This window comes from Agelaius tricolor, unplaced genomic scaffold, assembly GCF_023055355.1.
Source record: "Agelaius tricolor isolate 1412-34295 unplaced genomic scaffold, bAgeTri1.0.p SCAF_183, whole genome shotgun sequence".
Lineage (NCBI taxonomy): Eukaryota > Metazoa > Chordata > Aves > Passeriformes > Icteridae > Agelaius > Agelaius tricolor.
This window is the reverse complement of record NW_027269443.1, coordinates 1-14,503: the sequence shown is the minus strand read 5'-3', so window position 1 is coordinate 14,503 and position 14,503 is coordinate 1. Positions and strand designations below refer to the sequence as shown.

Sequence of the window (14,503 nt, the reverse complement as noted above, 5' to 3'; positions counted from 1 at the left end):
AAAAAAAAAATCCCCAAAAATCCCAAAGTTTCTCCTTGGAGCTTCCTCAGAGAGGCCCAAAATCCAGGGAACTCCATCCCATAAATGCCCCAAAAATGCCTAAAAAACCCAAAAATCTGCCCCAAACCTCCACCTCCACCTCCCCAAATCCCCAAAATTCCCCAAATATCCCCAAAAATCCCTCAAAAATCCCCAAAAATTCCACAAAAATCCCCAAAATTCCCAAAGTTTCCCCTTGAATCTTCCTCAGAGAGGCCCAAAATCGAGGGAACTCCATCCCAAAAATGCCCCAAAACTGAAAAAAAAAATCCCAAAAAGTCCCTAAAAAAAAACCCCAAGCCCTCACCTCCCAAAATTCCTAAAATTCCAAAAATCCCCCAAAAAAATCCACAAAAATCCCCAAAGTTTCCCCTTGGAGCTTCCTCAGAGAGGCCCAAAATCGAGGGAACTCCGTCCTAAAAATGCCCCAAAAATCCCTAAAAAACTCCAAAAAATCCCCAAAAATCTGCCCCAAACCTCCACCTCCCAAAATCCCCAAAATTCCTCAAAAATCCCCAAAAAGTTCCCAAAAAATCTCAAAAAATCCCAAAACTCCCTCAAAGTTTCCCCTTGGATCTTCCTCAGAGAGGCGCAAAAGTGGAGGAACTCCATCCCAAAAATGCCCCAAAAATGCCCAAAAAACTCCAAAAAAAAACCCCAAAAATCTCCACCTCCACCTCCCAAACTTCCCAAACTTCCCAAAATTCCTCAAAAATCCCCAAAAATTCCCAAAATTCCCCAAAAAATCCACAAAAATTCCCCAAAGTTTCCCCTTGGAGCTTCCTCAGAGAGGCCCAAAATCGAGGGAACTCCATCCCAAAAATGCCCCAAAAATCCCAAAAAACCCCCAAAAAACCCCCCAAACCTCCACCTCCACCTCCTAAACCCCCCAAAATCCTCAAAAATCCCCAAAATCCCTCAAAAATCCCCAAAAATTCCCCAAAAATCCCCAAATATTCCCAAAGTTTCCCCTTGGAGCTTCCTCAGAGAACCCAGAGAGACCTAAAATCCAGGGAAATCCATCCCAAAAATGCTCCAAAAATCCCTAAAAAACCCCAAAAAACTCCTAAACCCCCCCCCCCCCAAACCTCCACCTTCACCTCCCAAAATTCCTAAAATCCCCCAAATTCCCCAAAAAAAAAATCCCCAAAAATCCCCCAAAAATCCCCCAAGTTTCCCCTTGGATCTTCCTCAGAGAGGCCCCAAAATCGTGGGAACTCCATCCCAAAAATGCCCCCAAAATCCCCAAAAAAAACCCAAAAAACTCCTAAAAAAGCCCAAAAATCTCCACCTCCACCTCCCAAAATCCCTGAAAATCCCCAAAATCCCAAAAAATCCACAAAAATCCCCAAAGTTTCCCCTTGGATCTTCCTCAGAGAGGCCCCAAATCGAGGGAACTCCATCCCAAAAATGCCCCCAAAAATCCCCAAAAAACCCCAAAAAATCCCCAAAAATCTCCACCTCCACCTCCCAAACTTCCCAAAGTTCCCAAAATTCCTCAAAAATCCCCAAAAATTCCCAAAATTCCCCAAAAAATCCACAAAAATTCCCCAAAGTTTCACCTTGGATCTTCCTCAGAGAGGCCCAAAATCGTGGGAACTCCATCCCAAAAATGCCCCAAAAATCCCAAAAAACCCCCAAAAAACCCCCCCAAAAATCTGCCCCAAACCTGCACCTCCACCTCCCAAAATTCCTGAAAATCCCCAAAAATCCCCCAAAAATCAAAAAAAATTCCCCAAAAAAATCCCCAAAGTTTCCCCTTGGAGCTTCCTCAGAGAGGCCCAGAATCGAGGGAACTCCATCCAAAAAATGCCCCAAAAATCCCAAAAAAATGCAAAAAACCCCAAAATCTGCCCCAAAGCTCCACCTCCATCTCCTAAACCCCCCAAAATCCCTCAAAAAATCCCCAAAATCCCTCAAAAATCCCCAAAAATTCCCCAAAAATCCCCAAATATTCCCAAAGTTTCCCCTTGGAGCTTCCTCAGAGAACCCAGAGAGACCTAAAATCCAGGGAAATCCATCCCAAAAATGCCCAAAAATCCCCAAAAAAACCCCAAAAAAAACCCCCCCAAACCTCCACCCCCACCTCCCAGAATTCCCAGAATTCCCAGTTTTCCGGAATTCCAGGTTTTTTTACCAGTTCCTGCTGGGGAACGAGCGGGGGGTGGCTCAGGAGCTGCGCGATCACTACGTGGACACCATGAGCCGCGTCCACTTCTCCTACTTCAAATCCTACACCGGGCGCCTCATGAAGATCCAGGTGGGAAATTTTGGGATTTTTGGGATTTTTGGGGATTTTTGGGAATTTTCAGGGATTTTGGGAGGTGGAGGTGGAGGTTTGTGGGGTTTTTTTAGGAGTTTTTTGGGGTTTTTTAGGGATTTTTGGGGCATTTTTGGGATGGAGTTCCCTCGATTTTGGGCCTCTCTGAGGAAGCTCCGAGGGGACACTTTGGGAATTTTGGGGATTTTTGGGGATTTTGGGAATTTTTTGGGGGATTTTTGGGCATTTTGGGACATGGAGGTGGAGGTTTGTGGGGTTTTTTTAGGAGTTTTTCTGGGGGTTTTTTATGGGTTTTTGGGGCATTTTTGGGATGGAGTTCCCTCGATTTTGGGCCTCACTGAGGAAGCTCCAAGGGGACACTTTGGGGATTTTGGGGATTTTTGGGGAATTTTTGGGAATTTATTGGGGATTTTTGAGGGATTTTGGGGATTTTGGGAGGTGAAGGTGGAGGTTTGGGGCAGATTTTGGGGTTTTTTGGGGATTTTTGGGGGCATTTTTGGGATGGAGTTCCCTCGATTTTGGGCCTCTCTGAGGAAGCTCCAAGGGGAAACTTCGGGATTTTTTGGGGATTTTTTTGGGATTTTTTTGGATTTTGGAGGTTTTTGGGGATTTTTTGGGAATTTTCAGGGATTTTGGGAGGTGGAGGTGGAGGTTTTTGGGGTTTTTTTTAGGAGTTTTTTGGGGGTTTTTTATGGGTTTTTGGGGGCATTTTTGGGACGGAGTTCCCTCAATTTTGGGCCTCTCTGAGGAAGCTCCAAGGGGAAACTTTGGGATTTTTTGGGGATTTTTTTGGGATTTTTTTGGATTTTGGAGGTTTTTGGGGATTTTTGGGAATTTTCAGGGATTTTGGGAGGTGGAGGTGGAGGTTTTTGGGGTTTTTTTAGGAGTTTTTTGGGGGTTTTTTATGGGTTTTTGGGGCATTTTTGGGACGGAGTTCCCTCGATTTTGGGCCTCTCTGAGGAAGCTCCAAGGGGAAACTTTGGGAATTTTGGGGATTTTTTGGGGATTTTTGGGAATTTATTGGGGGATTTTGGGTGGGAATTTTGGGGATTTTGGGGATTTTGGGGATTTTGGGAGGTGGAGGTGGAGGTTTGGGGCAGATTTTGGGGCTTTTTGGGGATTTTTGGGCATTTTTGGGATGGAGTTCTCTCGATTTTGGGCCTCTCTGAGGAAGATCCAACAGGAAAGTTTGGGGATTTTTTGGGGATTTTTTTTGGATTTTTTTGGATTTTGGAGGTTTTTGGGAATTTTTGTGGATTTTCAGGGATTTTGGGAGGTGGGGGTGCAGGTTTGTGGGGTTTTTTTAGGAGTTTTTCTGGGGGTTTTTTATGGGTTTTTGGGGCATTTTTGGGACGGAGTTCCCACGATTTTGGGCCTCTCTGAGGAAGCTCCAAGGAGAAACTTTGGGAATTTTGGGGATTTTTTGGGAATTTTTTTGGGAATTTTTGAGGGGATTTTGGGCATTTTGGGAGGTGGAGGTTTGGGGCAGATTTTGGGGGATTTTTGGGGGTTTTTTTAGGGATTTTTGGGGCATTTTTGGGACGGAGTTCCCACAGTTTTGGGCCTCTCTGAGGAAGCTCCAAGGGGAAACTTTGGGGATTTTTGGGGATTTTTTGGGGATTTTTGGGAAGTTTTTGGGGGATTTTTGAGGAATTTTGGGGATTTGGGGAGGTGGAGGTGCAGGTTTGGGGCAGATTTTTGGGGTTTTTTGGGTTTTTTGGGGGATTTTTGGGATGGAGTTCCCACGATTTTGGGCCTCTCTGAGGAAGCTCCAAGGAGAAACTTTGGGAATTTTGGGGATTTTTTGGGAATTTTTTTGGGAATTTTTGAGGGATTTTGGGCATTTTGGGAGGTGGAGGTTTGGGGCAGATTTTGGGGGATTTTTGGGGGTTTTTTTAGGGATTTTTGGGGCATTTTTGGGACGGAGTTCCCACAGTTTTGGGCCTCTCTGAGGAAGCTCCAAGGGGAAACTTTGGGGATTTTTTGGGATTTTTTGGGGATTTTTGGGAATTTTTTGGGGGATTTTTGAGGAATTTTGGGGATTTTGGGGATGTTGGGAGGTGGAGGTGCAGGTTTGGGGCAGATTTTTGGGTTTTTTGGGTTTTTAGGGATTTTTGGGGCATTTTTGGGACGGAGTTCCCTCGATTTGGGGCCTCTCTGAGGAAGCTGCAAGGGGAAACTTTGGGGATTTTTGGGGATTTTTTGGGAATTTTTTTGCGATTTTTTGAGGGATTTTTGGGAATTTTTGAGGGATTTTGGGCATTTTGGGAGGTGGAGGTTTGGGGCAGATTTTTGGGGATTTTTTGGGGTTTTTTGGGGCATTTTTGGGGGCATTTTTGGGACAGAGTTTCCACAGTTTTGGGCCTCTCTGAGGAAGCTCCAAGGGGGAAACTTTGGGGATTTTTGGGGATTTTTTTGGGAATTTTTGAGGGATTTTGGGGATTTTGGGAGATGGAGGTGGAGGTTTGGGGCAGATTTTGGGGTTTTTTGGGGATTTTTGGGGCATTTTTGGGATGGAGTTCCCTCGATTTTGGGCCTCTCTGAGGAAGATCCAAGGGGACACTTTGGGAATTTTGGGGATTTTTTGGGGAATTTTGTGGATTTTTGAGGGATTTTTGAGGGATTTTGGGTGGTGGAGGTGGAGGTTTGGGGCAGATTTTGGGGTTTTTTGGGGATTTTTGGGGCATTTTTGGGATGGAGTTCCCTCGATTTTGGGCCTCACTGAGGAAGCTCCAAGGGGAAACTTTGGGGATTTTTTGGGGATTTTTTGGGATTTTGGAGGTTTTTGGGGGTTTTTGGGGAATTTTGGGGATTCTGGGAGATGGAGGTGGAGGTTTGGGGTTTTTTTAGGAGTTTTTTGGGGTTTTTTGGGGATTTTTTGGGGCATTTTTGGGATGGAGTTCCCTGGATTTTGGGCCTCTCTGAGGAAGATCCAAGGGGAAACTTCAGGGATTTTTGGGGGGAATTTTTTTGATTTTTGGGGGATTTTTGGGATTTTTGGGAATTTTTTTGGGGATTTTTGGGCATTTTAGGAATTTTGGGAGGTGGAGGTGGAGGTTTGTGGGGTTTTTTTAGGGGATTTTTGGGGGTTTTTTAGGGATTTTTGGGGCATTTTTGGGACGGAGTTCCCTCGATTTTGGGCCTCTCTGAGGAAGCTCCAAGGAGAAACTTTGGGAATTTTGGGGATTTTTTGGGGATTTTTTTTGCGATTTTTTTGAGGGATTTTTGGGAATTTTGGAGGAATTTTGGGCATTTTGGGAGGTGGAGGTTTGGGGCAGATTTTTGGGGATTTTTTGGGGTTTTTTGGGGCATTTTTGGGACGGAGTTTCCACAGTTTTGGGCCTCTCTGAGGAAGCTCCAAGGGGAAACTTTGGGGATTTTTGGGGATTTTTTTGGGAATTTTGGAGGAATTTTGGGGATTTTGGGAGGTGGAGGTTTGGGGCAGATTTTGGGGTTTTTTGGTGATTTTTGGGGCATTTTTGGGATGGAGTTCCCTCGATTTTGGGCCTCTCTGAGGAAGATTCAAGGGGAAACTTTGGGATTTTGGGGATTTTTTCGGAATTTTTTGGGAATTTTTTGGGGATTTTTGGGAATTTTGGGAGGTGGAGGTGGAGGTTTGGGGCAGATTTTGGGGTTTTTTTTGGAGTTTTGGGGCATTTTTGGGATGGAGTTCCCTCCATTTTGGGCCTCTCTGAGGAAGCTCCAAGGGGAAACTTTGGGGAATTTTGGGGATTTTTGGGGATTTTTGGGGATTTTTTTGGGAATTTTGGGGATTTTTGGGTTGGGATTTTGGGCTGAGGATTTGGGGAGCTTTTAGGATAATTCCTGGCGTTTTTGGGGTGGGAATTCGGGGATTTCTTTGGGATAATTCCTGGGATTTTTTGGGAATTTTGGGAATTTTTGGGAATTTTGGGAGGGGCTGGCCAAAATTCCCAAAGTTTTTGGGGAGTTTTCGTGGAATTTTGCCCATTTTTGGATGGATTTTGCCCGGAATTACCCCTCGAAAAAATGAGATTTTTCACCTGAATTTTGTTGTCTCCTCAATAATTTTGGGAATAATTTTGGGAATAATTTTGGGAATAATTCTGGGAATTTTTGGCAATTTTGGGAGGGACTTCTCCCATTTTTTGGGGTTTTTAGGGAATCTTCAGGGGGAATTGGATGGAATTCCCCAAGGAAAATCCAATTTTGGGGACGCTGATCCCAAGTTTTGGTGTTCCAAGGGAAATTTTGCCCAATTCTCCCACATTTTCCTCATTTCCCCCAAAATTTTCCAATATTCCCTAATTTCCCCCTGATTTTATCCTTTTCCCTGATTTTCCCCCATTTTTTTCTAAATTTTCCCTAAATTTCCCAGAAATTCTCCCAAATTTCCCCAAAATTTTCCTAAATCTTCCCAATTATCCCAAATATTCCTAAAAAAGTCCAAATTTCCCCTGAATTTCCCCAAATTTCCAAATTTTCCACAAATTTTCCACAAAATTCCCCCAATTTTCCCAATGTTTTCCAAGATTCTCCCAAATTTCCCCCAATTTCCCCTTTTTTCCTCCAATTTTCCCCAAATTGTTCCAAATTCCTCCTTTTTTTCTTAAATTTCCATGAATTTCCTGGATTTTTTCCCAAATTTCCCCACATTTCCCCCAAATTCCTCTAAATTTTCCCAAATTTCCTTTTTGCTTCCCAAATTTCCCCAATTTTTATCCATTTTTCTCCCAAATTCCCCTGAAAATTTTCCATTTTTTCCCATAAATTTCCCTATAAATTTCTGAAATTCCCCCAAATTTCCCCATAAATTTCCCACATTTTGATAAATCTTCCAATAAATTTCCCCAAATTTTTCTATAAATTTCTTAAATCTCCCCACAAATTTCTGAAATTCTCCCAAATTTGCCCATGAATTTCTGAAATTTCCCCAAAATTTCCCCAAAATTTCCCCAGAATTTCCCCAATTTTTATCCATTTTTCTCCCCAATCCCCCTGAAATTTTTCCATTTTTTCCCCATAAATTTCCCAAAATTTCCCCATAAATTTCCCTATAAATCTCTGAAATTTCCCCATAAATTTCCCCAAATTTCCCCCCAATTTCCCCAATTTTTATCCATTTTTCTTCCAATTTCCCCTGAATTTTTTCGATTTTTTTCTGATAAATTTCCCTATAAATTACTGAATTTCCCCCAAATTTTCCCATAAATTTCCCCAAATTTCCCCTGAATTTTCCCCGAATTTCCTCCATTTTTATCCATTTATTCCCATAAATTTCCCCTGAATTTCCTGCAAATTTCCTCCATTCTTTTTCCATTTTTTCCCATAAATTTCCCCTGAATTTCCCCAAATTTCCTCCATTTTTCCCCATTTTTTCCCAAATTTCCCTGAATTTTCCCCTGAATTTCCCCCAAATTTCCTCAATTTTTATCCATTTTTCCCCATAAATTTCTGAAATTTCCCAAAATTTTCCCATAAATTTTCCCATAAATTTCCCCAAAATTTCCCTGAATTTCCCCAAATTTCCTCCATTTTTATCCATTTTTTCCCGTAAATTTCCCTGTAAATTTTCCCAATTTTCCCTGAATTTTCCTCAATTTTTATCTGTTTTTCCCCATAAATTTCCCCATAAATTTCCCTGAATTTTCCCCTGAATTTCCCCCAAATTTTCCCCAATTTTTATCCATTTTTATCCATAAATTTCCCCAAATTTCCCTGAATTTTCCCCTGAATTTTCCCCCAAATTTCCTCAATTTTTATCCATTTTTCTCCCAATTTCCCCTGAAATTTTTCCTTTTTCTCCCATAAATTTCCCCAAATTTCCCTGAATTTTGCCCTGAATTTCCTCTGAATTTCCTCAATTTTTATCCATTTTTTCCCATCAATTTCCCCATAAATTTCCAATAATTTCCCCCAAATCTCCTCCATTTTTATCCATTTTTTCCCATAAATTTCCCATAAATTTCCCCCAAATTTCCTCAATTTTTATCCATTTTTTCCCATCAATTTCCCTGAATTTTCCTCCATTTTTATCCATTTTTCCCCATAAATTTCCCATAAATTTCCCCCAAATTTCCTCCATTTTTATCCATTTTTCCCCTAAATTTTTTCCCATAAATTTCCCCGAATTTTCCCCATAAATTTCCCCCAAGTTTCTTCAATTTTTATCCATTTTTCCCATAAATTTCCCCGTAAATTTCCCCAAATTTCCCTGAATTTCCCCCAAATTTCCTCCATTTTTATCCATCTTTTCCCATCAATTTTCCCCCCCCCATAAATTTTTCCCAAATTTCCCTATAATTTCCCCCTGTTTTTTCAATTTTCCCCCTAAATTTCCCCAAATTCCCCTGAATTTTCCCCTGAATTTTCCCCAAATTTCCTCAATTTTTATCCTTTTTTTTCCATAAATTTCCCCTGAATTTCCCGCAAATTTCCTCCATTTTTCCCCATTTTTTCCCAAATTTCCCTGAATTTTCCCTTGAATTTCCCCCAAATTTCCTCAATTTTTATCCTTTTTTTTCCCATAAATTTCCCCCATTTTTTATCCATTTTTTCCCATCAATTTCCCCAAATTTCCCTGAATTTTCCCCTGAATTTCCCCCAAATTTCCTCAATTTTTATCCATTTTTCCCCATAAATTTCTGAAATTTCCCTAAATTTCCCCAAAATTTCCCTGAATTTTCCCTTGAATTTCCCCAAATTTCCTCAATTTTATCCTTTTTTTTCCCATAAATTTCCCCGAATTTTCCCCCTGAATTTCCCCCAAATTTCCTCCATTCTTTTTCCGTTTTTTTCCCAAATTTCCCTGAATTTTCCCCTGAATTTCCCCCATCAATTTCCCCGTAAATTCCCCAAATTTCCCTGAATTTTCCCCTGAATTTTCCCCCAAATTTCCTCCATTTTTATCCATTTTTTCCCCTAAATTTCCCCAAAATTTCCCTGAATTTTCCCCATAAATTTCCCCAAATTTCCCTGAATTTCCCCCAAATTTCCCCCAATTTTTATCCATTTTTATCCATCAATTTCCCCATAAATTTCCCATAAATTCCCCCAAATCTCCTCCATTTTTTATCCATTTTTTAATCCATTTTTTCCCATTTTTTCCCAAATTTCCCGGAATTTTCCCCATTTTCTCCGCAGTACGAGGAGGTGGCAGAGAAGGACGACCTGATGGGCGTGGAGGACACGGCCAGGAAGGGCATCCGGGACATGGGAAATATTTCGGGAGATTTTGGGACATTTTGGGAGATTTTGGGAAATATTTTGGGAAATATTTTGGGATATTTTGGGAAATATTTTGGGAAATATTTTGGGAAATATTTTGGGATATTTGGGGATATTTTAGGACACATTTTAGGGATATTTTGGGATATTTTAGGACATATTTGGGATATTTTAGGACATTTTTTGGGATATTTTGGGAAATATTTGGGGATATTTTGGGATATTTTAGGAGATATTTTGGGATATTTTAGGACATTTTTGGGGATATTTTGGGACACATTTTAGGGATATTTTAGGACATTTTTGGGGATATTTTAGGACACATTTTGGGACATTTTAGGACATATTTGAAGCCATTTCAGGCCATATTTTAGGACACATTTTAGGGATATTTTAGGACCTGATGGGCGTGGAGGACACGGCAAGGAAGGGCATCCAGGGACATGGAAGGGTTGGGATTTTGGGAGATTTTGGGAGATTTTGGATATTTTGGGATATTTGGGGTATTTTGGGATATTTTAGGAAATATTTTGGGAGATTTTGGGCATATTTTGGGATATTTTAAGACATTTTTGGACGCATTTTAGGGATATTTTTAGGACATATTTGAAGACATTTCAGGACATTTTAGGGCATATTTAGGGATATTTTGGGACATGTTTTGGGATATTTTTGGACATATTTTGGGATATTTTAGGACATTTTTGGGGATATTTTGGGGGATATTTTGGGATATTTTAGGATATATTTTGGGCATATTTTGGGACATATTTTGGGAGATTTTAGGAAATATTTTGGGATATTTTAGGACATATTTTGGGATATTCTGGGACATGTTTTGGGATATTCTGGGACATGTTTTGGGATATTTGGGGATATTTTGGGATATTTTAGGAAATATTTTGGGATATTTTAGGACATTTTTGGGATATTTTAGGACACATTTTGGGATATTTTAGGACATTTTTGGGATATTTTAGGACACATTTTGGGATATTTTAGGACATATTTGAAGCCATTTCAGGCCATATTTTAGGACATTTTTGGGGATATTTTAGGACATTTTTGGGATATTTTAGGACACATTTTAGGGATATTTTAGGACATTTTTGGGATATTTTAGGACACATTTTAGGGATATTTTAGGACATTTTTGGGGATATTTTAGGACACATTTTAGGGATATTTTAGGACCTGATGGGCGTGGAGGACACGGCCAGGAAGGGCATCCAGGACATGGAAGGGTTGGGGATTTTGGGAGATTTTGGAATTTTTTGGGATATTTTGGATATTTTGGGATATTTTGGGGTATTTTGGGATATTTTAGGACATTTTTTTGGGATATTTTGGGAAATATTTTGGGATATTTTAGGCACATTTTGGGATATTTTAAGGATATTTTAGGAGATATTTTGGGCATATTTTGAGTTATTTTGGGCTATTTTAGGGATATTGTAGGACATTTTTTTGGATATTTTTGGGATATTTTGGGATATTTTAGGACATATTTTGGGCATATTTTGGGATATTTTAGGACGTATTTTGGGGATATTTTAGGACGTTTTGGGGATATTTTGGGATATTTTAGGACATGTTTTGGGATATTTTGGGAAATATTTTGGGATATTTTGAGGATATTTTAGAAAATATTTTAGGGATATTTTGGGATATATTTTGGGATATATTTTGGGATATATTTTGGGATATTTTAGGACACATTTTGAGGATATTTTGGGGATATTTCAGGACAAATTTTAGGACATATTTTGGGATATTTTGGGATATTTTTGGAAATATTTGAAGACATTTCAGGACATATTTTAGGGGTATTTTGGGATATTTTAGGGCATATTTTGGGATATTTTAGGACATATTTTGGGGTTCTTTTAGGTCACACTTTGAGACATTTTTGGACACATTTTAGGGATATTTTAGGACACATTTTAGGGACATTTTAGGACATATTTTGGGACATTTCAGGCCATATTTTAGGACACATTTTAGGGATATTTTAGGACATTTTTGGGGATATTTTAGGGATATTTTGGGACATATTTGAAGACATTTTAGGACATATTTTGGGATATTTTGGGAGATTTTAGGACATATTTGGGATATTTTAGGAAAAAATTTGGGATATTTTAGGACATTTTTTCGGGATATTTTGGGAAATATTTTGGGGTATTTTGGGGATATTTTGGGATATTTTAGGAGATATTTTGGGATATTTTGGGAAATATTTTAGGACATTTTTTGGGATATTTAGGGAAATATTTTGGGATATTTTAGGAAATATTTTGGGATATTTTGGGAAATATTTTGGGATATTTTGGCATATTTTGGGATATTTTAGGAGATGTTTTGGGATATTTCGGGATATTTTAGGAGCTATTTTGGGGATATTTTAGGACATAGTTTGGGATATTTTGGGATACATTTTGGGCTATTTTAGGGCATATTTTGGGATATTTTGGGGCATATTTGGGGATATTTTGGGATATTTTGGGGATATTTTAGGAAATATTTTGGGGATATTTTAGGACATATTTTGGGATATTTTGGGATACATTTTGGGCTATTTTGGGATACTTTAGGAAATGTTTTAGGATATTTTGGGACATATTTTAGGGGTATTTTGGGATATTTTCAGAAATATTTGAAGCCATTTCAGGCCATATTTTAGGGCATATTTTGGGCTATTTTGGGGTTCTTTTAGGTCACACTTTGAGACATTTTTGGACACATTTTGGGGACATTTTAGGACATATTTGAAGCCATTTTAGGACATATTTTGGGACATTTTTGGGGATATTTTAGGACATTTTTGAAGCCATTTCAGGCCATATTTTAGGACATTTTTGGGGATATTTTAGGACATATTTGAAGCCATTTCAGGCCATATTTTAGGACACATTTTTAGGGATATTTTAGGACATTTTTGGGGATATTTTAGGACACATTTTAGGGATATTTTAGGACCTGATGGGCGTGGAGGACACGGCCAGGAAGGGCATCCGGGACATGGAAGGGTTGGGGGAGATTTGGGAGATTTTGGGAGATTTTGGGAAATATTTTGGGATATTTTGGATATCTTGGGATATTTTAGGACATATTTTGGGCTACTTTGGGATATTTTAGGACATTTTTGGGGATATTTTGGGGATATTTTAGGGATATTTTAGGACATTTTCTGGGATATTTTGGGATATTTTGGGATATTTTAGGATATATTTTGGGACATATTTTGGGACATATTTTGGGAGATTTTAGGAGATATTTGGGATATTTTAGGAGATATTTTGGGAGATATTTTGGGGATATTTTAGGACATGTTTTGGGATATTTTGGGCTATTTTAGGACATTGTGTGGGATATTTTGGGATACATTTTGGGCTATTTTAGGGCATATTTTGGGCACATTTAGGGATATTTTGGGATATTTTAGGACACATTTTGGGGATATTTTGGGGATATTTCAGGACAAATTTTAGGGCATATTTTGGGCATATTTTGGGATATTTTCGGAAATATTTGAAGCCATTTCAGGACATATTTTAGGGCATATTTTGGGCTATTTTGGGGTTCTTTCAGGTCACATTTTGAGACATTTTAGGACACATTTTAGGGATATTTTAGGACCTGATGGGCGTGGAGGACACGGCCAGGAAGGGCATCCGGGACATGGAAGGGTTGGGGAGATTTTGGGAGATTTTTTGGGAGATTTTGGGGATATTTGGGATATTTAGGCATATTTCGGGATATTTTCGGAAATATTTTGGGATATTTTGGGAAATATTTTGGTATATTTGGGAAAATATTTGGGGATATTTTGGGATATTTTAGGAAATATCTTGGGCATATTTTAGGACATATTTTGGGCTATTTTGGGACAGATTTTGGGACATGTTTTGGGATATTTTGGAACAGATTTTGGGATATTTTTGGGATATTTTTGGGATATTTTAGGAAATATTTTGGGATATTTTAGGACATATTTTGGGATATTCTGGGACATGTTTTGGGATATTTGGGGATATTTTGGGATATTTTAGGAAATATTTTGGGAATATTTTAGGACATTTTTGGGGATATTTTAGGACACATTTTAGGGATATTTTAGGACCTGATGGGCGTGGAGGACACGGCCAGGAAGGGCATCCGGGACATGGAAGGGTTGGGGAGATTTTGGGAGATTTTTTGGGAGATTTTGGGGATATTTGGGATATTTAGGCATATTTTGGGATATTTTCGGAAATATTTTGGGATATTTTGGGAAATATTTTGGGATATTTTAGGATGCATTTTAGGGATGTTTTAGGGCATATTTTAGGATATTTTAGGACATATTTTGGGATATTTTGGGATATTTTAGGACATGTTTTGGGATATTTTAGGACATACTTTGGGATATTTTAGGACATACTTTGGGATATTTTAGGACATACTTTGGGATATTTTAGGACATATTTTAGGGATATTTTAGGACATTTTTTGGGATATTTGGGACATATTTTGGGAGATTTTGGGACACATTTGAGGGATATTTTAGGAAATATTTGAAGACATTTCAGGACATATTATAGGGCATGTTTTGGGATATTTTAGGTCATACTTTGGGACATACTTTGTGATATTCTGGGCATATTTTGGGACATATTTTGGGATATTTTAGGGCATATTTTGAGAATATTTTAGTACATAATTTGGGACATATTTTGGGATATTTTAAGACACATTTTAGGAATATTTTGTGACACATATTGGGCTATTTTAGGGCATATTTTAGGAAATATTTTGGAGCATAATTTGGGATATTTTGTGGATATTTTAGGACACATTTTGGGATATTTTAGGACATATATTTTGGGACATATTTTGGGACATATTTCAAGACATTTCTGGACATATTTTTGGGCATATTTTGGGATATTTTGGGACATTTTGGGACATATTTGGGGTTCTTTTAGGTCACATTTT

The 14,503-nt window shown here is 38.8% G+C and overlaps 1 protein-coding gene across 1 annotated transcript in view; it reads left to right on the top strand.

Annotated features, from left to right (window-relative positions):
- Positions 1–9,981, top strand: part of LOC139587143 (vacuolar protein sorting-associated protein 52 homolog) — a 28,753-nt gene extending 18,772 nt beyond the window's left edge. The window contains exons 9-10 of the mRNA XM_071421078.1: positions 2,167–2,299; positions 9,443–9,981. Coding sequence (XP_071277179.1) covers positions 2,167–2,299; positions 9,443–9,811 — 502 coding nt within the window. The 3' untranslated portion in view covers positions 9,812–9,981. The remainder of the gene's footprint in view (positions 1–2,166; positions 2,300–9,442) is intronic.
- Positions 9,982–14,503: the final 4,522 nt, after the last annotated feature.